The sequence below is a fragment of the Oncorhynchus kisutch genome, linkage group LG6 (assembly GCF_002021735.2).
Source record: "Oncorhynchus kisutch isolate 150728-3 linkage group LG6, Okis_V2, whole genome shotgun sequence".
NCBI lineage: Eukaryota > Metazoa > Chordata > Actinopteri > Salmoniformes > Salmonidae > Oncorhynchus > Oncorhynchus kisutch.
In genome coordinates, this window is record NC_034179.2 from 8,984,185 (window position 1) to 9,009,378 (window position 25,194).

Genomic DNA, 25,194 nt, shown 5'->3' on the forward strand with positions numbered 1-25,194 from the left:
TTTTGTCAGAAAAAACACCGGCCCCTACCTACCTTTTTAAACTTTGGTTTCTCTTGACTACTAGAGTACGTATCCTCATCCATTTCAGAGTCCCCTCTATCTGAATAGTCTGGGTCTTTAGGGACCTCAGGGATCTTAGCTTTCCTGGTTTTGGGTGGCAACGCTGGTGGAGACGCTTTGAGTGGGTCGAAGGTCAAGGAGATGTTGTTGGTTCGATCCTGGTGATGGAGTATGGATACGGGTACTGAGGCAGCTTCAGTGGGCAGGGTGCGATGGGGTTGGGTGCCGTTGATGGGGGTCTGGTGAGGTGCATTGGTGCTCTCGGTCCTGGAGTCCTGCGAGCGGAGGCTGCTCTTGCGTGGGACAGTGGAGACAGACGGGGTGGTGGTGGGGAGAGGAGGGCTGGGGGAGCCTGTTCCTGCCTCCTGTTCCTCAATTGAAGACTCAAAGTCCAGGTCCTGTCGTCGCTGTCCGGAGACCACCAGAGGAGCCTGTTTATAAACAAACCCTGACGGAGGCTCTAGAGGAGACAGACAGGAATAGTGGTTATGAATGCACTGCTACGGATTATAAAGCGTGACATAGGCGCTTATAGTGCCTCAAACATCTATAACTACATTCATGAAGGATACTAGTTATAGGATTGCTCTACCGCTAACCCCAGCCAGTCAGACCCAGCGCTAACCCCAGCCAGTCAGACCCAGCGCTAACCCCAGCCAGTCAGACCCAGCGCTAACCCCAGCCAGTCAGACCCAGCGCTAACCCCAGCCAGTCAGACCCAGCGCTAACCCCAGCCAGTCAGACCCAGCGCTAACCCCAGCCAGTCAGACCCAGCGCTAACCCCAGCCAGTCAGACCCAGCGCTAACCCCAGCCAGTCAGACCCAGCGCTAACCCCAGCCAGTCAGACCCAGCGCTAACCCCAGCCAGTCAGACCCAGCGCTAACCCCAGCCAGTCAGACCCAGCGCTAACCCCAGCCAGTCAGACCCAGCGCTAACCCCAGCCAGTCAGACCCAGCGCTAACCCCAGCCAGTCAGACCCAGCGCTAACCCCAGCCAGTCAGACCCAGCGCTAACCCCAGCCAGTCAGACCCAGCGCTAACCCCAGCCAGTCAGACCCAGCGCTAACCCCAGCCAGTCAGACCCAGCGCTAACCCCAGCCAGTCAGACCCAGCGCTAACCCCAGCCAGTCAGACCCAGCGCTAACCCCAGCCAGTCAGACCCAGCGCTAACCCCAGCCAGTCAGACCCAGCGCTAACCCCAGCCAGTCAGACCCAGCGCTAACCCCAGCCAGTCAGACCCAGCGCTAACCCCAGCCAGTCAGACCCAGCGCTAACCCCAGCCAGTCAGACCCAGCGCTAACCCCAGCCAGTCAGACCCAGCGCTAACCCCAGCCAGTCAGACCCAGCGCTAACCCCAGCCAGTCAGACCCAGCGCTAACCCCAGCCAGTCAGACCCAGCGCTAACCCCAGCCAGTCAGACCCAGCGCTAACCCCAGCCAGTCAGACCCAGCGCTAACCCCAGCCAGTCAGACCCAGCGCTAACCCCAGCCAGTCAGACCCAGCGCTAACCCCAGCCAGTCACTCACGAGAGAATTAATTAAGCAAATATTCAACCTAGTTCAGACGCAGAAACGTGCTAATTAACTATAACGACCATAATCCATTGCGCCTGTTTTTCCCGGCTCAGACCGACGGATCAGAGGGGAAGAGTCATTTAATGTTAAAAATAAATCATCTAAAACTGTTTGAACCGAAATCGCCTTAAAGCACTAATCTCTCAGCACTAATAATGGAATATAATGCACAACAAGAGGTGCTTATAACTACTCAAACATCTATAATAACTACCTAAATAGATACAAAGAGCATTTCTCTGGCCTGTGAGAGATACATAATGCATTATAATGCAAGACATAGCTGCTAATAACTGCCCATAAACTACCTTCATAAAGCCTCTCTCTGGGTTGAGACACCACCAGCGTGACATCATCGGGGGCACTCTGCAGGACCTCAGTGGCAGCGGTGTGGGGAAGGCCCTGTAGGTTCACCTCATTCACAGAGATTAGACGGTCCCCTGCAGAACACAACACACACACTGGCACGGCACATACTGGAGCAATCTGTCTGGAGTCATCTATTCCACACGATTCAGATATGGCTTTCTGAAAGTTACAAAGTAAGGCTTCCTGATGGATACAAAATACACTTTTCTGAACCATTTACACCATACACACACACACACACACACTACACACACACACTACAGTATCAGTGAAAAGTTTTAGAACACCTACTCATTCAAGGGTTTCTTTATTTGACTATTTTCTACATTGTAGAATAATAGTGAAGACATCAAAACTATAAAATAACACATATGGAATCATGTAGTAATAAAAAAATTCAAAAGTGTTAAACAAATCAAAATATATCTTAAATTTGAGATTCTACAAATAGCCTTGATGACAGCTTTGCACACTCTTGGCATTCTCTCAACCAGCTTCATGAGGTAGTCACCTGGAATGCATTTCAATTAACAGGTGTGCCTTCTGCAACGTTGATCTGTGGAATTACTTTCCTTCTTAATGCGTTTGAGCCAATAAGTTGTGTTGTGACAAGGTAGGGTTGGTATACAGAAGATGGTCTTTTACCAAATAGGGCGAAGTCCATCTGAATCTCAAATATATTTTGATTTGTTTAACACTTTTTTTTTAGTTACTACACGATTCCATGTGTTATTTCATAGTTGATGTCTTCACTATTATTCTACAATAATAACAGTCAGTTCGTCAAATTTCTGCTCTACTGGAGCTGCTCCGGTCAACTACAAGTTGACTGGCCTGCACAGAGGCCTGACCGCAACCCCATCGAACAACTTTGGGATGAATTGGAACGCCTACTGTGAGCCAGGCCTAATCGCCCAACATCAGTGCTCGAACTCACTAATGCTCGTGTCTGAATGGAAGCAAGTCCCCACAGCAATGTTCCAACATCTAGTGGAAAGCCTTCCCGGAAGAGTGGAGGCTGTTATAGCAGCAAAGGGAGGGGACCAACTCCATATTAATGCCCATGATTTTGGAATAAGATGTTGGACGAGCAGGTGTCTACATACTTTTGGTCATGTAGTGTATATTACACAAGAAGGAGCAGGTGTAGTGTGTATTACACTAGTACGAGCAGACCCTTTGGCTTGGTTTCAAAGACATGGTGCAATACATTTTAGACATTAAGTGCATTTTGTAAATGATGCTATATTATACAATACATTAACATTCAATACATAAATTATTATTATAATACACACTACATTATTATTATTATTATTATCACACTACATTACACACTACATTATTATCACACTACATTATTATCACACTACATTACACACTACATTATTATTATTATTAGTAGTAGTAGACACTACATTATTATTATTCACTACATTATTATTACACTACATTATTATTATCACACTACATTACACACTACATTATTATTATTATTAGTAGTAGACACTACATTATTATTATTCACTACATTATTATTACACTACATTATTATTATCACACTACATTATTATTATTCACTACATTATTATTCACTACATTATTATTATCACACATTACATTATTATTATTCACTACATTATTATTATCACACTACATTATTAGAAGTATTATTATCAGTAGTAGACACTACATTAGTATTATTCACTACATTATTATTACACTACATTATTATTATTATTATTATTATTATTACACTACATTATTATCACACACTACATTATTATTATTATCACACTACATTACACACTACATTATTATCACACACTACATTATCACACACTACATTATTTTTATTATCACACTACATTACACACTACATTATTATCACACTACATTATTATTATTATTATTATTATCACACTACATTATCACACTACATTATTATTATAATTATTATTATTATATTACATTATTATTATCACACACATTATTATTATTATTATCATCATTATCATCACACACTACATTATTATTATCACACTATATTATTATTATACATTGTTTTCTCACTGACCTGGCTTGAGGCAGCCGTTGATATCAGCAGGACCCCCAGGAGTTATGGAGCTGATGAAGGTGCCAAGATCAACATGACTAGAGTTCTGCCCCCCTACTACCTGAAACCCTGTTGTAGACAGAGAGACAGCAGGTTAGTATGAACAGAGCAACATACCAGAGTTCTGCCCCTGTAACATAACAAAATGTGGAAAAAGTCAAGGGGTCTGAATACTTTCCCGAAGGTACTGTAGCCCAATAGTGTTTCCTCTATGTTGGAGGTCCATCCATCACAGCTAAATGTTGTGGCGTGGTAGTTGCACTAAATGAAGCTGTTTTTGTCTGAGAGTCTTAGTGTACTTCTATGCAGTGCACCGGTTCTAGGCCTGAAAACCCTTTTGAAAGCAGTGGGACTAACCTCAGCCATTTATCAGTGTCTCTGTATCAACTCAACCCGGCTCTATTCCGGTTCCCATGGATCTATTGCTTCCCAATCTGTCAAACCCGTCCCGACAATCTAAGCTACACCACAGAGTAAGAGGGGAACTCACCCAGGCCAGACTTCACATCTTTCTTCAGATGGACCGTGGTAATCTCTCTCTCTGGGGAAGGCAAGGCATTCAGCGTCGTCTTCAGGGAACCTTGGTAAAACGCCATCCAAGGAGAAGCATTAACTTAGCTTTACAGAAGTGTGTATATAAAGCTACTGAAAACTAGATCATGTATGTGGTACGAAAATGAATGCACTCACTACTGTAAGTCGTTCTGGATAAGTACGTCTGCTAAATGACTAAAATGGTACTCAGGGCTCTAAAGTACAACCAATTTGGTCACATATGCGACTAAATATTTTGCTGTGTGACCAGGAGTTTTATTTGGAGAGCACTGTGTGACTATGAAGAAAAAACAATCCCAGATAACAAATCAGGTCAAATGAGCTGACCCATATTATGGGTACAACATTCTCTGCTTCCTGTCGCAGATCGCCATGACCGCATGTTCCAAAACTGCTCTCGCGTTGACATAGTTAACCATTTGTTCAGTCGCGTTACTTCATTGACTCTCTGTCTACAACAGGGTTTCAGAGAGTAGAGGGGCAGAACTCTGGTCTGTTGCTCTGTTCATACTAACCTGCTGTCTGTCTACAACAGGGTTTCAGAGAGTAGAGGGGCAGAACTCTGGTCTGTTGCTCTGTTCATACTAACCTGCTGTCTGTCTACAACAGGGTTTCAGAGAGTAGAGGGGCAGAACTCTGGTCTGTTGCTCTGTTCATACTAACCTGCTGTCTGTCTACAACAGGGTTTCAGAGAGTAGGGGGGCAGAACTCTGGTCTGTTGCTCTGTTCATACTAACCTGCTGTCTGTCTACAACAGGGTTTCAGAGAGTAGAGGGGCAGAACTCTGGTCTGTTGCTCTGTTCATACTAACCTGCTGTCTGTCTACAACAGGGTTTCAGAGAGTAGAGGGGCAGAACTCTGGTCTGTTGCTCTGTTCATACTAACCTGCTGTCTGTCTACAACAGGGTTTCAGAGAGTAGGGGGGCAGAACTCTGGTCATGCTGATCTTGTTGCAGTTACTTACACCATTTGTTCAGTCGTGTTACTTCATTGCTAGCTAGCTAACTACCCGGTAACTTTACCAGTACATTCAGAGGGGGGGGGGGCACAGAAAGTAAGGAAGAGGGTTATCTTCTTCAGAAGCTCAATGATCATAGCAATGAATGAATGACATATCTCTTGCATGTCATCACCACCAATCTGATGTTTTTATTATTCTATTATTATTATAATAACAATAAGAATAATAATAATAATAATACCGTCCTTTTTCTTCCCAATTTTCATGATAACGATCTTGTCTCATCGCTGCAACTCCCAAACGGGCTCGGGAGAGGCGAAAGGTTAAGTCCTCTGAAACATGACCCACCAAGCCGCGTTTCTTAACACCGGCTCGCTGAACCCGGACGGACCAATGTGTCTGAGGAAACACCGTTCAACCGATGACCTGCAGGCACCCGGCCCGCCACAAGGAGTCGCTAGAGTACATTTAAACAGTACCACTATCAAATGAAAACATCAAGGTTGTATTAAAGTTGACTGAGGATTTCCTGTCCTACTGACCATAACATGTTGAATAAGAAGATGGGTGTTGCTGGACCCTGGGTAACCTAATAACACACTATGGTGAGCACATCACTCCGCAAGATATATTACCAACATGATTAAAAACATGAAGTGTGAATGGACAGCATTATCTGTTGTGGGTGTGTGTCTGTAGGCATTCTCTCTGGTGTATCACAGAGACTGGTGAAATACACTGCTCTAACTGGGAGCAGCCTGTATGTATGACGCATTGAAGAGGTTTAAACAGGCTGATCGCTTTAGCACATCTATATATCACTGTCATCCAGCACAACAGAAGCAGTGTGTGTGTGTGTGGGCCAGTGGCTAATGGGAGCGAGATAACACAGGCTAAACTAGGGTAAAAGGTCACGATACATTCTGGTGCCAAGCATGAGGCTGTTCAACTGGGGAGCCCTGGTCCAATTTAGTGCACTATATAGGGAATAGGGTGCCATTTTGGCCACACATGGGGAACAGAAGCCAGAGTTATGGAACTCTACCAATGAGACTTAGTGTTGTTGCAGTTACTTACGCCTATATAACTGAGGCTGAATACAGCTAAAAACCCACACTCACGAGACCGACAAGTGTCCCAAATGGCGAACCTATTCCCTTTATAGTGCACTATAAAGGGAATAGGGTAGTAGTGGACTATAGGGAATAGGGTAGTAGTGGACTATAGGGAATAGGGTAGTAGTGGACTATAAAGGGAATAGGGTAGTAGTGGACTATAAAGGGAATAGGGTAGTAGTGCACTATAAAGGGAATAGGGTAGTAGTGCACTATAAAGAGAATAGGGTAGTAGTGCACTATAAAGGGAATAGGGTAGTAGTGGACTATAAAGGGAATAGGGTAGTAGTGGACTATAAAGGGAATAGGGTAGTAGTGGACTATAAAGGGAATAGGGTAGTAGTGGACTATAAAGGGAATAGGGTAGTAGTGGACTATAAAGGGAATAGGGTAGTAGTGGACTATAAAGGGAATAGGGTAGTAGTGCACTATAAAGAGACGGGCGCTGTCAGAGAGACAGGCGCTGACGCCAGTCAGAGCTCACACCTGGAAAGGGAACAAACAAGTATGCCTACCTGAATACAAGAAACATCCTCACATAGTTACTAGACAATACAAGTTGGACAATGTTCACACAGACAGACAGTGTTGGTACTGCCAAGGCCAATGTCAAAGCAAACAACAAAAAACAGAAAGACAAGCACAGCATGTCTCATAGCAACCAGAAAAAGACTGACCTACGACATCAGCATGTCCCGTCTCTTCCATGGAGGAGGAGGAGTCAGACTCTTTCTGGAAGCTCTTAAGACTCCAGGCGGTGCTGCCGTGCGATGCTGACGAGCCAAACCTTCTGTTGAGGAGAGAGAGAGAGAGGAGGGAGAGAGAGAAAGGAAGGAGAAAGAGCATTAACACCCTTCTACAGAGCAGAGTATGATCTTTTTGTTACTGGTCTGGGACAGCCCAAACTATACTGCTGTATTAAAAGAGAAAGTCTAAGGCTAGAACTAACTCCATATTCAGATGGTAGTTAATCTGTCTGGAAGCAAAAACAACACAGAGACTGTGGCTGAATACAACAATCCCCTTCACAAATGAACATGATGTTAATATGAAGCCCTGTTCTAGTCTATGGGTCAGAACCAAACACCTTTTTAATAAGAACAGAGCAGAACGTCTTTCCATTCCAAAAAGCCTCAAAACAAAATCCGGTGGGAGGAAGATATGAGGGAAGACAAAGTACTGTCAACTCAGCACTGAACCAGAAAGGCCCTCCCTCTCCTCTCCTCCCCTAGAGGGCTAATTAAAGGCATGACTAGACATAGACTAGAACACTCACTGATCCACAGACAAAGGAATGAAGATATATTACATAGTAAAAAGTGTGGTGCTGAAGGTAGGCAAGCCCTGCCCAAAGTAAACAGCCTGTTACTCAGGCCCAGAAGCTAGGATATGTTTTAGACAGAAAACTCTAAAGTTTCTAAAACTGTTAAAATAATGTCTGTGAGTATAACAGAACTGATTTGTCGGGTGAAACCCCGAGCACAATCAATCCAGGGAGAAAAAAATAAAATAATCGACTGCACGCTCAGTGTTGTTTTTCTCTGGTATTGGAAACAGTTTATTCCATCTTAAATTTTATAGATTATTTACATTTTAGGGTACTTAAGGTTGGATTAGAAACTTTGTTTGAAATGTTTGGACCAAGTTTACAGGTAACTCATTAGATACTTTGTAATCATGTTGGGCCGGTGTATTTCTGAATCAAACGCGCCAAATAAATGGACATTTTGGGGATATGAAGAAGGAATTTATTGAACAAAATGACCATTCACTGTGTAACAGACATTGGGATTGCAAAAAGATGAAGATCTTCAAAGGTAAGCAATTTATTTTATTGCTATTTCTGACTTTCGTTATGCATCTGTTTGGTTGGAAAATGGTTTATGCTTTCGTATGCGGGGCGCTGTCCTCAGATAATCGCATGGTGGGCTTTTGCCGTAAAGCCTTTTTGAAATCTGACACTGCGGCTGGATTAACAAGAAGTTACGCTTTTTTTTAATGTATGACAATTCATGAAAGTTATATATTTATATTTCTGTAATTTGAATTTTGCGCTCTGCAGTTTCACCGGACGTTGTCAAATCTATCCTGTTAAACGGGATTTGATCCTTAAGTTTTTCAAGGTCACTTTTCCAAACTTAAAATGATAAACATTCAACATTGGCCATGCTGTCAACCCAGCATGAATTCTGCCGAGCTCAAAACAACTTAACTCAGAACTGGGAAATCTCATTTCAGTGAGTTCAAGACAAATGGTAACTCAGGGGGGAAAAAAACTAACTCCGACTGGGAAAATACATTTTGAACGGTCATCCAACTCAAAATTCTAAGTCGGGAACTCGGGCCTCTTTCTAGAGCTACTACCTGAAGATCACTGACATCATCATGATTGGACCTTGTCCCCCCCCCTCCCCCTAAGAGTTCCCAGTTGTCTTGAAAGCACCATAATTTCAGAGAATACCCGACTTTGATTACAAAATTTGCCCACAAGAAGGATCGCCGCACCACCTTCCTGTTCAAGTGAGCACAACAAGGTGAGTCCAAAAATGTATTGTATGCTGCTGCATAAATGATGTAATATGCCAGGGAGATATGTGTACTGTAGCTAAGAAAGTAATACTAAGTGTATGTTGTGTAGTAAGCCGTTAGTAGCCTCACCCTAATAATTTGGTCTATTTTCCCCTCTTAATTTCGCCTAACGTTCTGACTTGGTGTTGCACATGTAGCCTAAAGCCTGTTTTAGAGAAATGTAATCATTGAATATTGTAAGAGATGTCATTGTCTGCTTATACGCCCCCTTTAGTTATCCTACGCGTCTGACTTGGTGTACAGGGAGAACACTATTGCCCATGTACTGAATTCTGGCGCTGTACATTTCAAAAGTGCTGGTCAAATCGTTATATTGACTACGTCCATCCTAGCTCGCGCATTAGTGCCTTAATCGAAATTATGGATGGCCTCTTACCCGCTTGTTGGCCTCTTATGCCATAGTTTGTACATCTCAATTGTCAGTAGAAACCACATTTGTTTAAGTCAGCCATTTCAGCTATGTTTTTTCTAAGCAGTAAAAGAGGCTGAATGAACTGCTTCACTGCCAGACAAGGCTCCATTCCACTGTAGCAGTGGTAATGTGTTGGGACTGCTGTTGGGAGTCTGCAGTTGGGACAGCTTTATATGTAGGCCCTAACAGTTTGTGGGCACCGTTTGTCACCGTTATGGTGCAATTAATGTATTGTTTAGTGTTGTGACTTTGCTGGCATTCATCCCCCACCATTTGTTTGTTTGTTTGTTTCACCCACCAAGATGTACATGTTAAAAATCACCACCGGCTCAGTCAGGACGACACAATGTTGTCTGCTGCAATAATAACTGTCTTTATTCAAATGCTCTGGATGTTTCTATGGAGCACCTAAACATTGCCTGACAAAGTCTGATTCTGCTTTCAATGAAGAGTAGGCTGGAGAAGGAAGCAGAACACATGAAAAGAGCTGGGATTGGCCTGGCAGGTAGCCTAGTGGTTAGAGCGTTGGGCCAGTAACCGAAATGTTGCTGGATCAAATCCCCGAGCCGACAAGGTAAAAATGTGTCGTTCTGCCCCTGAACATCTGTCATCCAGATGTTTCGTATTGCGTCAGATAACAACATTGACGAATACGCTGATTCGGTGTGCGAGTTCATTAGAACGTGCGTTGAAGATGTCGTTCCCATAGCAACGATTAAAACATTCCCTAACCAGAAACCGTGGATTGATGGCAGCATTCGTGTGAAACTGAAAGCGCGAACCACTGCTTTTAATCAGGGCAAGGTGTCTGGTAACATGACCGAATACAAACAGTGCAGCTATTCCCTCCGCAAGGCTATCAAACAAGCTAAGCGCCAGTACAGAGACAAAGTAGAATCTCAATTCAACGGCTCAGACACAAGAGGCATGTGGCAGGGTCTACAGTCAATCACGGACTACAGGAAGAAATCCAGCCCAGTCACGGACCAGGATGTCTTGCTCCCAGGCAGACTAAATAACTTTTTTGCCCGCTTTGAGGACAATACAGTGCCACTGACACGGCCTGCAACGAAAACATGCGGTCTCTCCTTCACTGCAGCCGAGGTGAGTAAGACATTTAAACGTGTTAACCCTCGCAAGGCTGCAGGCCCAGACGGCATCCCCCAGCCGCGCCCTCAGTGCATGCGCAGACCAGCTGGCCGGTGTGTTTACGGACATATTCAATCAATCCCTATACCAGTCTGCTGTTCCCACATGCTTCAAGAGGGCCACCATTGTTCCTGTTCCCAAGAAAGCTAAGGTAACTGAGCTAAACGACTACCGCCCCGTAGCACTCACATCCGTCATCATGAAGTGCTTTGAGAGACTAGTCAAGGACCATATCACCTCCACCCTACCTGACACCCTAGATCCACTCCAATTTGCTTACCGCCCAAATAGGTCCACAGACGATGCAATCTCAACCACACTGCACACTGCCCTAACCCATCTGGACAAGATGAATACCTATGTGAGAATGCTGTTCATCGACTACAGCTCGGCATTCAACACCATAGTACCCTCCAAGCTCGTCATCAAGCTCGAGACCCTGGGTCTCGACCCCGCCCTGTGCAACTGGGTACGGGACTTCCTGACGGGCCGCCCCCAGGTGGTGAGGGTAGGCAACAACATCTCCTCCCCGCTGATCCTCAACACTGGGGCCCCACAAGGGTGCGTTCTGAGCCCTCTCCTGTACTCCCTGTTCACCCACGACTGCGTGGCCACGCACGCCTCCAACTCACTCATCAAGTTTGCGGACGACACAACAGTGGTAGGCTTGATTACCAACAACGATGAGACGGCCTACAGGGAGGAGGTGAGGGCCCTCGGAGTGTGGTGTCAGGAAAATAACCTCACACTCAACGTCAACAAAACTAAGGAGATGATTGTGGACTTCAGGAAACAGCAGAGGGAACACCCCCCTATCCACATCGATGGAACAGTAGTGGAGAGGGTAGCAAGTTTTAAGTTCCTCGGCATACACATCACAGACAAACTGAATTGGTCCACTCACACAGACAGCATCGTGAAGAAGGCGCAGCAGCGCCTCTTCAACCTCAGGAGGCTGAAGAAATTCGGCTTGTCACCAAAAGCACTCACAAACTTCTACAGATGCACAATCGAGAGCATCCTGGCGGGCTGTATCACCGCCTGGTATGGCAACTGCACCGCCCTCAACCGTAAGGCTCTCCAGAGGGTAGTGAGGTCTGCACAACGCATCACCGGGGGCAAACTACCTGCCCTCCAGGACACCTACACCACCCGATGCTACAGGAAGGCCATAAAGATCATCAAGGACATCAACCACCCGAGCCACTGCCTGTTCACCCCGCTGTCATCCAGAAGGCGAGCTCAGTTCAGGTGCATCAAAGCTGGGACCGAGAGACTGAAAAACAGCTTCTATCTCAAGGCCATCAGACTGTTAAACAGCCACCACTAACATTGAGTGGCTGCTGCCAACACACTGTCACTGACACTGACTCAACTCCAGCCACTTTAATAATGGGAATTGATGGGAAATGTAAATATATCACTAGCCACTTTAAACAATGCTACCTTATATAATGTTACTTACCCTACATTATTCATCTCATATGCATACGTATATACTGTACTCTATATCATCGACTGCATCCTTATGTAATACATGTATCACTAGCCACTTTAACTATGCCACTTCGTTTACATACTCATCTCATATGTTATACTGTACTCGATATCATCTACTGTATCTTGCCTATGCTGCTCTGTACCATCACTCATTCATATATCCTTATGTACATATTCTTTATCCCCTTACACTGTGTATAAGACAGCAGTTTTTTGGAATTGTTAGTTAGATTACTTGTTGGTTATTACTGCATTGTCGGAACTAGAAGCACAAGCATTTCGCTACACTCGCATTAACATCTGCTAACCATGTGTATGTGACAAATAAAATTTGATTTGATTTGAACAAGGCAGTTAACCCACTGTTCCTCGGTAGGCCATCATTGTAAGTAAGAATTTGTTCTTAACTGACTTGCCTAGTTAAATAAAAGCATTGTTATTGACTAAGCATTTCACTGTTAGTCTACACCTGTTGTTTACAAAGCATGTGACTAATAAAATGTGGTGATTTGATTAGACCCAAACATGTGTCATGACTTCCGAAGTCGGTCCCTCTCCTTGTTCGGGCGGTGTTCGGCGGTCGACGTCACCGACCTTCTAGCCATCCTTGATCCATTTTCCATTGGTTTTGTCTTGTCTTCCTACACACCTGGTTCCAATCCCATTCATTACGTTGTGTATTTAAGCCTCTGTTTCCCCTCATGTCCTTGTCAGAGATTGTTTGTTGTATGTAGGTGTGTTATTTGTTCTGGTGTGCGACGGGTTTTGCACCCTATCATGTTATTTTGTATACTTTGGCTTTCGGAGTAAAAAAAAAAGAAAAGTTGATTAAACAGCTCCGTTTTGACCAAGTTCATTCTCCTGTGCCTGACTTCCCTGCCACCAGCACGCACCACATTACAACATGCCATTTTCCTACATGTTTTATCGTTACGGTAACATATCCCGTAAGCCATCTTCTAAATCAATATCAGGGGAAGTGTTTTGGATCATCGGATGGTCTCTCCCTTTAACTAAAGAGGCTTAGGTGAGCACTTAAGGTATAGGTGACTCACCTATCCTGCTGGTAAGCTACAGAGATGGAGTCTGTGTCTGAGCTGGCTCGGTGGTGGGAGTCCGGGAGCTGGACATGGTTCACAGCAGACTGAGACTGGCTGTTGAAGGAGACTGCACGGTGCTCTGGAGATTCAGGAACCTTGGATAGAGCCATACATGGATAGATAAATATTTTAATAGCTGCTTGGATGGAACTTTATTAATCTCAGATGGGAAAATGTCATACAGCAGTAGATAAAAACACACAACAAAAATAATAACACAAAGTCAAGAGCCATAAGAAGAGCCATAGCATCCATAAGACAGCAGGATTAAATGTCATCATACCTGGCCCAGGTTGTGGTGTGATCTGCTCATCATTAACCGGGCATTGGAAGGGTGGTGGTGGTGGGGGCCGAGGCCGGAGTTGAACCCAGGGAAGAGCACCTCTTCCTGGGCATGGAGCCGGCCGCCAGGGGCCTTGTTCAGGGCCACCTGAGATAACACTTTTGTTATTGTTTTTCACAAAAAAAATGGATGTAATTAAAACTACACACCACAAAGAACAGAGGAACTGGGGATTGGACCGGGGATTTCTAAAGATGTAAAACATCAATTACCTCTGAGTAGGAAATCCTCTTCAGGTCTGAGTCTGAGTGTGCGGAGCGGGCTGAGGAGCTAGGGGTCAGGCTGGCAGAGCTCACGGCCCTCCCTATCCCCTCCACCCCCCCCTGGCCCAGAGAGTACTGCAGGAGGTTCAATGGAGAGTTCTCTGTGAAACAGGGAGAAGTACCAGGTCAAATATTATGAGAAGACTTTATCAGGGGGTCTTAAATGCTAAATCTTATACAATAATTCATATAACTGAAATGTAAAGAAAAGGCTAACTAAAATGTATGTCTCCACCCCATAAGTAGGTCTAACAGAATCAGTTAAATTGTTCTACTGTTTAGGATGAGGTCATGTGACAAAGCTCATGTAGACATGCTGTCGTTAAGTTCACCATCTCCCTCTGTCTCACCTAAGTCCTGCAGCTCCTGGTTGTTCTGTCGGGCCTTCATCTGGAGGTGGAACTTGTGCTGAGCAGAGCAGAGGCACAGCAGGTACTGACAGGTCTTGTTGCTGTCTGTCTGGAACAGGTGTTTGATCCCGTCTGACGTGTTCTGAAGACAGATCTTCTTCTTCTGCAGAGAAACAGACGGATAAGAAAAGTGAGTGAGAGCAATACACCAAACAGGGGGAAAACAATTGGCATTCCAATGACTGACAGAGAAATTTTACAAAGCAATGCAGAAGAAACCGGGTACATTACAAAGCAATGCAGAACAGGGTACATTAATGCAGAACAGGGCACATTACAAAGCAATGCAGAACAGGGTACATTACAAAGCAATGCAGAACAGGGCACATTACAAAGCAATGCAGAACAGGGCACATTACAAAGCAATGCAGAACAGGGCACATTACAAAGCAATGCAGAACAGGGCACATTACAAAGCAATGCAGAACAGGGCACATTACAAAGCAATGCAGAACAAACAGGGCACATTACAAAGCAATGCAGAACAGGGTACATTAATGCAGAACAGGGTACATTACAAAGCAATGCAGAACAGGGTACATTACAAAGCAATGCAGAACAGGGCACATTACAAAGCAATGCAGAACAGGGCACATTACAAAGCAATGCAGAACAGGGCACATTACAAAGCAATGCAGAACAGGGCACATTACAAAGCAATGCAGAACAAACAGGGCACATTACAAAGCAATGCAGAGTGTAGAGGCGGCAGGTAGCCTAGTGGTTAGAGTGTAGGGACGGCAGGAAGGCTAGTGGTTAGAGTGTAGGGACGGCAGGAAGGCTAGTGGTTAGAGTGTAGGGACGGCAGGTAGCCTAGTGGTTAGAGTGTAGGGACGGCAGGTAGCCTAGTGGTTAGAGTGTAGGGACGGCAGGTAGCCTACTGGTTAGTGTTGGGCCAGTAACCGAAAGGTTTCTGGATCGAATCCCTGGGCTTACAAGGTAAAAATAATTGTCATTCTGCCCCCTCACAGTTAACCCACTGTTCATAGGCTGTCATTGTAAATAAGAATTTGTCCTTAATTGACTTTCCTGGTTAAATAAAATTGAAATAAAACGATTTAATTATGAAATTGAACTCTGCTTGGAGTTCAGAGTGCAATACACTTACTGTGAAAGAAATCTTCTTGGTTTCTCTCCAGGGGAACCTTAGTACTGGGGTTCTGTTTCCATTCAGGACCTCAAAGATGAGGACACCCTTGGAGAAGACCCCTAGCATGATACCTGTCTGGGACCGCTTCTCAGGGAGGACACGGTGGAAGTGAACCCCGTACTCCGTCAGCCTCTGGCTCGCCTTCAGGAAAGAAAACAGGATAAAAGGAGTCTTTAAAACTCAAAAACTGGGATCAATCATAATTACGATCAACCATAACGTCTCCACCCCCTTGACGTTACCGCATCTTTTCGCCATTTGACATGGTAGTTCAGTTACGCCATCTTGAAGCCTGGTCCTAGATCTGAGACCAGGCTAGGCTAGCCCAAAAACTTTCCCAAGATGGCGTAGCAGTAAGTCGTCCTGTCCTGTCGTGTCCCTGTATATATCGTTTCTTTTTCGTTTTTTACATATTTTTCTCCGCATATCTCTTTAAAAACATTTTGCTAAACCTAAGCATCCAAATACTCTCCTGCAACCCGCCTCACCCAATGTAGCTATTTTTCCTAAAGTATTTATATTTACTTCGGAACCCTTCAACTGAAGCTAGCCAGCTAACCACCAGCTATGCTAGCGGTCTTCAGCTAACCGGTCATCAGCTAACCTGTAGTTCGGAAAGCTCTCGCCAGTTCGAACAACACGACTCTAACCAGAGCATAACGGACCTATTTATTTTTCATCCCCGGATTCATCCCCGGATTCCCACCGCAAACGGAACATCTTTCAGCTGGATTTTTCAGCTGGATCTTCACAACTAGCTATCTAGCTAAACCGCAACCCCGGATGATTACTCCTGGCTAGCGTTTCCACCCACTTAGCTTGAAGCTAGCCCGGCCTGCGCACCTGTGCTACCACCGTAGCATACTCCTGAGCTACAATACCCGGGCCCACGACCGGTCTATCGATGTCACCGCATGAAGAGGAATAAACAGACTCACCCCATCGCGACGTCCCCCAAAGGCTAACTCTCTAGCCCTCGCTATCTCCCTGCTTGCTAATTCGGCCTGCTAACTGCTAGCTTGTCCAGCTCCGGTCCGCTAACTGCTACCTTGTCTAGCCCGGGCCTACAAACTGTTAGCTTGTTAGCACAGGCCTGCTAATCGCCTGAATCGCCGAGTCCCAAACGCTCACCGGACCCATATTTACTTTCTATCTCTTTTGACTTTTAATTTGCTTATACCTTCCGGAAACCTGCCTCACCCAATGTGATACGGAATCGCTATTATTTTAAAAAATTTTTAGAACACACTCAAGAACCTCCAGAAGCTAACCAGCTAACTAGCTACAAGCTATCTAGTCATTGTTAGTTTTTTAAAACCTGGATAACACTCGCCAGTCCAGCTTCCCTGCCCCATCCACCGCTGCCCCCTGGACACTGATCTCTTGGCTACATAGCTGATGCACGCTGGACTGTCCATTAATCACGGTACTCCATTCTGCTTGTTTGTTTTATCTGTTGGCCCCGTTGCCTAGTCTACGCCATTTTACCTGCTGTTGTTGTGCTAGCTGATTAGCTGTTGTCTCACCTACTGTTTTAGCTAGCTTTCCCAATTCAACACCTGTGATTACTGTATGCCTCGCTGTATGTCTCTCTCAAATGTCAATATGCCTTGTATACTGTTGTACAGGTTAGTTATCATTGTTTTAGTTCACAATGGAGCCCCTAGTTCCACTCTTCATACCCCTGATAACTCCTTTGTCCCACCTCCCACACATGCGGTGACCTCACCCATTACTACCAGCATGTCCAGAGATACAACCTCTCTCATCATCACCCAGTGCCTGGGCTTACCTCCGCTGTACCCGCACCCCACCATACCCGTCTGCGCATTATGCCCTGAATATATTCTACCATGCCCAGAAACCTGCTCCTCTTATTCTCTGTCCCCAACGCTCTAGGCGACCAGTTTTGATAGCCTTTAGCCGCACCCTCATACTACTCCTTCTCTGTTCCGCGGGTGATGTGGAGGTAAACCCAGGCCCTGCATGTCCCCAGGCACCCTCATTTGTTGACTTCTGTGATCGAAAAAGCCTTGGTTTCATGCATGTCAACATCAGAAGCCTCCTCCCTAAGTTTGTTTTACTCACTGCTTTAGCACACTCTGCTAACCCTGATGTCCTTGCTGTGTCTGAATCCTGGCTCAGGAAGGCCACCAAAAATTCAGAGATTTCCATACCCAACTATAACATCTTCCGTCAAGATAGAACTGCCAAAGGGGGAGGAGTTGCAGTTTACTGCAGAGATAGCCTGCAAAGTAATGTCATACTTTCCAGGTCCATACCCAAACAGTTCGAACTACTAATTTTGAAAATTACTCTCTCCAGAAATAAGTCTCTCACGGTTGCCGCCTGCTACCGACCCCCCTCAGCTCCCAGCTGTGCCCTGGACACCATTTGTGAATTGATCGCCCCCCATCTAGCTTCAGAGTTTGTTCTGTTAGGTGACCTAAACTGGGATATGCTTAACACCCCGCCAGTCCTACAATCTAAGCTAGATGCCCTCAATCTCACACAAATCATCAAGGAACCCACCAGGTACAACCCAAACTCTGTAAACAAGGGCACCCTCATAGACGTCATCCTGACCAACTGGCCCTCCAAATACACCTCCGCTGTCTTCAACCAGGATCTCAGCGATCACTGCCTCATTGCCTGTATCCGCTACGGAGCCGCAGTCAAACGACCACCCCTCATCACTGTCAAACGCTCCCTAAAACACTTCTGTGAGCAGGCCTTTCTAATCGACCTGGCCCGGGTATCCTGGAAGGACATTGACCTCATCCCGTCAGTTGAGGATGCCTGGTCATTCTTTAAAAGTAACTTCCTCACCATTTTAGATAAGCATGCTCCGTTAAAAAAATGCAGAACTAAGAACAGATACAGCCCTTGGTTCACCCCAGACCTGACTGCCCTCGACCAGCACAAAAACATCCTGTGGCGGACTGCAATAGCATCGAATAGTCCCCGTGATATGCAACTGTTCAGGGAAGTCCGGAACCAATACACGCAGTCAGTCAGGAAAGCTAAGGCCAGCTTCTTCAGGCAGAAGTTTGCATCCTGTAGCTCCAACTCCAAAAAGTTCTGGGACACTGAAGTCCATGGAGAACAAGAGCACCTCCTCCCAGCTGCCCACTGCACTGAGGCTAGGTAACACGGTCACCACTGATTATTCCATGATTATCGAAAACTTCAATAAGCATTTCTCAACGGCTGGCCATGCCTTCCGCCTGGCTACTTCAACCTCGGCCAACAGCTCCGCCCCCCCCGCAGCTCCTCGCCCAAGCCTCTCCAGGTTCTCCTTTACCCAAATCCAGATAGCAGATGTTCTGAAAGAGCTGCAAAACCTGGACCCGTACAAATCAGCTGGGCTTGACAATCTGGACCCTCTATTTCTGAAACTATCTGCCACCATTGTCGCAACCCCTATTACCAGCCTGTTCAACCTCTCTTTCATATCGTCTGAGATCCCCAAGGATTGGAAAGCTGCCGCAGTCATCCCCCTCTTCAAAGGGGGAGACACCCTGGACCCAAACTGTTACAGACCTATATCCATCCTGCCCTGCCTATCTAAGGTCTTCGAAAGCCAAGTCAACTAACAGGTCACCGACCATCTCGAATCCCACCGTACCTTCTCCGCTGTGCAATCTGGTTTCCGAGCCGGTCATGGGTGCACCTCAGCCACACTCAAGGTACTAAACGATATCATAACCGCCATCGATAAAAGACAGTACTGTGCAGCCGTCTTCATCGACCTTGCCAAGGCTTTCGACTCTGTCAATCACCATATTCTTATCGGCAGACTCAGTAGCCTCGGTTTTTCGGATGACTGCCTTGCCTGGTTCACCAATTACTTTGCAGACAGAGTTCAGTGTGTCAAATCGGAGGGCATGCTGTCCGGTCCTCTGGCAGTCTCTATGGGGGTGCCACAGGGTTCAATTCTCAGGCCGACTCTTTTCTCTGTGTATATCAATGATGTTGCTCTTGCTGCGGGCGATTCCCTGATCCACCTCTACGCAGACGACACCATTCTATATACTTTCGGCCCGTCTTTGGACACTGTGCTATCTAACCTCCAAACAAGCTTCAATGCCATACAACACTCCTTCCGTGGCCTCCAACTGCTCTTAAACGCTAGTAAAACCAAATGCATGCTTTTCAACCGGTCGCTGCCTGCACCCGCATGCCCGACTAGCATCACCACCCTGGATGGTTCCGACTAGGTGTCTGGCTAGACTGCAAACTCTCCTTCCAGACTCATATCAAACATCTCCAATCGAAAATCAAATCAAGAGTCGGCTTTCTATTCCGCAACAAAGCCTCCTTCACTCACGCCGCCAAGCTTACCCTAGTAAAACTGACTATCCTACCGATCCTCGACTTCGGCGATGTCATCTACAGATGTCATCTACAAAATGGCTTCCAACACTCTACTCAGCAAACTGGATGCAGTCTATCACAGTGCCATCCGTTTTGTCACTAAAGCACCTTATACCACCCACCACTGCGACTTGTATGCTCTAGTCGGCTGGCCCTCGCTACATATTCGTCGCCAGACCCACTGGCTCCAGGTCATCTACAAGTCCATGCTAGGTAAAGCTCCGCCTTATCTCAGCTCACTGGTCACGATGGCAACACCCATCCGTAGCACGCGCTCCAGCAGGTGTATCTCACTGATCATCCCTAAAGCCAACACCTCATTTGGCCGCCTTTCGTTCCAGTACTCTGCTGCCTGTGACTGGAACGAATTGCAAAAATCGCTGAAGTTGGAGACTTTTATCTCCCTCACCAACTTCAAACATCAGCTATCTGAGCAGCTAACCGATCGCTGCAGCTGTACATAGTCTATTGGTAAATAGCCCACCCTTTTTTACCTACCTCATCCCCATACTGTTTTTATTTATTTACTTTTCTGCTCTTTTGCACACCAATATCTCTACCTGTACATGACCATCTGATCATTCATCACTCCAGTGCTAATCTGCAAAATTGTAATTATTTGCCTACCTCCTCATGCCTCATGCTATGCTTTATCTAGGTCGCAGTTGCAAATGAGAACTTGTTCTCAACTAGCCTACCTGGTTAAATAAAGGTGAAATAAATAAAAAATAGCCACCTGAGACCAGGCTAGCCTAGCCACCTGAGACCAGGCTAGCCTAGCCACCTGAGACCAGGCTAGCCTAGCCACCTGAGACCAGGCTAGCCTAGCCACCTGAGACCAGGCTAGCCTAGCCACCTGAGACCAGGCTAGCCTAGCCACCTGAGACCAGGCTAGCCTAGCCACCTGAGACCAGGCTAGCCTAGCCACCTGAGACCAGGCTAGCCTAGCCACCTGAGACCAGGCTAGCCTAGCCACCTGAGACCAGGCTAGCCTAGCCACCTGAGACCAGGCTAGCCTAGCCACCTGAGACCAGGCTAGCCTAGCCACCTGAGACCAGGCTAGCCTAGCCACCTGAGACCAGGCTAGCCTAGCCACCTGAGACCAGGCTAGCCTAGCCACCTGAGACCAGGCTAGCCTAGCCACCTGAGACCAGGCTAGCCTAGCCACCTGAGACCAGGCTAGCCTAGCCACCTGAGACCAGGCTAGCCTAGCCACCTGAGACCAGGCTAGCCTAGCCACCTGAGACCAGGCTAGCCTAGCCACCTGAGACCAGGCTAGCCTAGCCACCTGAGACCAGGCTAGCCTAGCCACCTGAGACCAGGCTAGCCTAGCCACCTGAGACCAGGCTAGAAAAGCCACCTGTGAACTTACCTTGAGAAACTCAAACTCTGTCTCTGCCTCTGTGGCTCCATAGTATGTGCTGTGTAGTTTGAGCAGTTCTTCCTTGATGGAGCTCTGGTCAATATTATCCAGCACAGAGGCAGACATGTAATGTTCCATTCTGAAGTACGTCTTTCCATGGAGCTAGAAGAAACAGATGGTATAATTGTAGCACTCACATATAGGGTTGGTCGGCATCCTGGTTCCAGATTAAGCCGACGCCTGGACTAAAAAGGCATGTTCAATGGAGAGCCTCAGCTGAAATGGCTTTGTAGTCCATGATTGGCTTAATATGGTCTAGGAAACCACCCTATTATGTCAATGTGGTAAACACTGTATAATAACTATACTACTACTGTAGTGGAGGGATTACTACCTCTGCCTGGTAGTCACCAAACTCTGCCTGAAGAGCCAGGGACGCCAGGAGCATGGCATTCTCCATGTCACAGCACACCCTCTCCTCCAAGATATCCTTCCTCAGCTGCAAGTAGTACTGGTGTTTTGTCATGGTGTGTCTGGAGTGGAGCACAGTATTGATACTTTATTCTGAAGCAGGCTATTGTTGTTTAACCAAGGGCTTGTTTCACTTCAGCTAAAGGCTCTGACTAACCTGGTCCCAGATCTGTTTGTGCTGTATAGTCCTATTGGTTGTTGCTATGCTTGGCACAGATCTGAGACCAGGGTCCATATTATTATGATTTATTTAGAATTCAAGGCACACTTAACCAGCATGTCTACCACGACATTATGTATTATATTAACAATAAAAACCCTTGAATGAGTCCAAACTTTTGACTGGTACTGTATATACACAGTAAGTCAAAAGTTTGGACACACCTACTCAAAGGTTTTTTCTATTTTCTACATATATGGCATCATGTAGTAACCCCCCCAAAAAGTTTTCAAAATATATTTTATATTTGAGATTCTTCAAAGTGGCCACCCTTTGCCTTGACAGCTTTGCACACTCTTGGCATTCTCTTTACCAGGTTCACCTGGAATACTTTTACAACAGTCTTGAAGGAGTTCCCACATATGCTGAGCACTTGTTGGCTGCTTTTCCTTCTTCCTTCACTCTGCGCTCCAACTCATCCCAAACCATCTCAATTGGGTTGAGGTCGGGTGATTGTGGAGGCCAGGTCATCTGATGCACCCCTCCATCACTCTCTTTCTTGTTCAAATAGCCCTTAAACAGCCTGGAGGTGTGTTGGGTCATTGTCCTGTTGAAAAACAAATGATAGCCCCACTAAGCGCAAACCAGATGGGATGGCGTATCGCTGCAGAATGCTGTGGTAGCCATGCTGGTTACGTGTGCCTTGAATTCTAAATAAATCACTGTCAGTGATTTATGACCAGCAGTGATTGGTGACCAGCAAAGCACCCCCACACCACCTCCTCCATGCTTCACGGTGGGAACCACATCATCCGTTCACCTAAAGACACAGCAGTTGGAACCAACAATCTCAAATTTGGACTCATCAGACCAAAGGAAAGATTTCCACCAGTCTATTGTCCATTGCTCGTGTTTCTTGGCCCAAGCAAGTCTCTTCTTATTATTGGTGTCCTTTAGAAATTCAACCACGAAGCCCTGATTCACGCAGTGTCCTCTGAACAGTTGATGTTGAGATGTGTCTGTTACTTGAACTCCGAAGCATTTATTTGGGCTGCAATTTCTGAGGCTGGTATCTCTAACGCACTTATCCTCTGCAGCAGAGGTAACTCTGGGTCTTCCTTTCCTGGGGTGGTCCTCATGAGAGACAGTTTCATCACAGAGCCTGATTTTTTTCCCCCGACTGCACTTCAAGAAAGAAAGTTCTTGAAATGGTACTGATTGACTGACCTTTATGTCTTAAAGCAAAGAGAAATGACAGTCCATTACTTATTTGAGCTGTTCTTGCCATTATATGGACTTGGTCTTTTACCAAATAGGGCTATCTCATCTCATCACAACACAACTGATTGGCTCAAACGCATGAAGGAAAGAAATTCCACAAATTAACTTTTAACAAGGCACACCTGTTAATTGAAATGCATTCCAGGTGACTACCTCATGAAGCCGGTTGAGAGAATGCCAAGAGTGTGCAAAGCTCTCAAGGCGGCTACTTTGAAGAATCTCAAATATATTTTGATTTGTTTAACACTTCTGATTACATGAGTCTTATTTCATAGTTTTGATGTCTTCACTATTATTCCACAATGTAGAAACGAATAAAAATAAAGGAAAACAATTGAGTAGATGTGTCCAAACTTTAGACTGGTACTGTATATATGCGCCATTTAGCAGGCTATTTTATCCAGAGCGATTAACAGTCATGCGTGCATACATGCGTGCATTCTGTTCTGAGATGCTTCATGAATAAGGGCCCGAGCTCCACTGACAGGAAGTGGGCACTTACTTTAAAAGTGTCTTACTTTATGGAGGACAGGGCCTGTCCCGGAGTAAGAATGGGGAATCAGGTCCCCTTCTCTCCATGTCTTCGTAATCAGTATTATCTAAAATAGCAAACTGCTCCTAGATCATCACTCATACTCTGAGAAGATGAATAGCCCCATGGTCTTACTGTATGAGGTTGACATCATCCAGAAAGAACTTGATGCGTAGGAATAGGTTGAACTGGATGTCTGGTTTCTTCTTCTTGGGTTCTTCCTTCCACCCCTCAGGAGCAACTTTGGACAGCTTGGCATCGGGATCAATGAAGAAGAACTCATTGTCTAGATAAAAGAGACACAGAGGGAGGGAGGGAGGGTTAGGGGAGATAGGAGGCGGGAGGGCGCAGGGAGAGGGAGGGATGCAGCAGTAAGGGAGGAGAGAGGAAGAGGAGGAAGTAGAGGGATGGAGCAATGCAGCAGAGAGGGAGGAGAGAGGAGGAAGTAGAGGGATGGAGCAATGCAGCAGAGAGGGAGGAGATGAAGAAGTAGAGGGAGAGAGCAATGCAGCAGGGAGGGAGGAGAGAGGAGATGAGGAAGTAGAGGGAGAGAGCAATGCAGCAGAGAGGGAGGAGAGAGGAGATGAGGAAGTAGAGGGAGAGAGCAATGCAGCAGAGAGGGAGGAGAGAGGAGGAAGTAGAGGGAGAGAGCAATGCAGCAGGGAGGGAGGAGAGAGGAGGAAGTAGGAAGTAAAGGGAGGGAGAAATGCAGCAGAGAGGGAGGAGAGAGGAGGAAGTAGAGGGATGGAGCAATGCAGCAGAGAGGGAGGAGATGAGGAAGTAGAGGGAGAGAGCAATGCAGCAGGGAGGGAGGAGAGAGGAGGAAGTAGAGGGATGGAGCAATGCAGCAGAGAGGGAGGATATGAGGAAGTAGAGGGAGAGAGCAATGCAGCAGGGAGGGAGGAGAGAGGAGGAAGTAGGAAGTAAAGGGAGGGAGCAATGCAGCAGAGAGGGAGGAGAGAGGAGGAAGTAGAGGGATGGAGCAATGCAGCAGAGAGGGAGGAGATGAGGAAGTAGAGGGAGAGAGCAATGCAGCAGGGAGGGAGGAGAGAGGAGGAAGTAGGAAGTAAAGGGAGGGAGAAATGCAGCAGAGAGGGAGGAGAGAGGAGGAAGTAGAGGGATGGAGCAATGCAGCAGAGAGGGAGGAGATGAGGAAGTAGAGGGAGAGAGCAATGCAGCAGGGAGGGAGGAGAGAGGAGGAAGTAGAGGGATGGAGCAATGCAGCAGAGAGGGAGGATATGAGGAAGTAGAGGGAGAGAGCAATGCAGCAGGGAGGGAGGAGAGAGGAGGAAGTAGGAAGTAAAGGGAGGGAGCAATGCAGCAGAGAGGGAGGAGAGAGGAGGA

At 46.1% G+C, this 25,194-nt stretch overlaps 1 protein-coding gene across 3 annotated transcripts in view; it reads right to left on the reverse strand.

Annotated features, from left to right (window-relative positions):
* Window positions 1–25,194, reverse strand: part of ptpn13 (protein tyrosine phosphatase non-receptor type 13) — a 149,284-nt gene that overhangs the window by 25,766 nt on the left and 98,324 nt on the right. For all 3 annotated transcript variants that reach the window (XM_031826089.1, XM_031826088.1, XM_031826087.1), the window contains exons 13-25: window positions 23,986–24,136; window positions 21,801–21,939; window positions 21,416–21,568; window positions 15,625–15,807; window positions 14,457–14,619; window positions 14,056–14,207; window positions 13,784–13,930; window positions 13,456–13,595; window positions 7,428–7,540; window positions 4,610–4,699; window positions 4,081–4,188; window positions 1,943–2,074; window positions 33–520 (exon numbers count right to left, since the gene is read on the reverse strand). In XM_031826089.1, coding sequence (XP_031681949.1) covers window positions 33–520; window positions 1,943–2,074; window positions 4,081–4,188; window positions 4,610–4,699; window positions 7,428–7,540; window positions 13,456–13,595; window positions 13,784–13,930; window positions 14,056–14,207; window positions 14,457–14,619; window positions 15,625–15,807; window positions 21,416–21,568; window positions 21,801–21,939; window positions 23,986–24,136 — 2,159 coding nt within the window. The remainder of the gene's footprint in view (window positions 1–32; window positions 521–1,942; window positions 2,075–4,080; window positions 4,189–4,609; window positions 4,700–7,427; window positions 7,541–13,455; window positions 13,596–13,783; window positions 13,931–14,055; window positions 14,208–14,456; window positions 14,620–15,624; window positions 15,808–21,415; window positions 21,569–21,800; window positions 21,940–23,985; window positions 24,137–25,194) is intronic.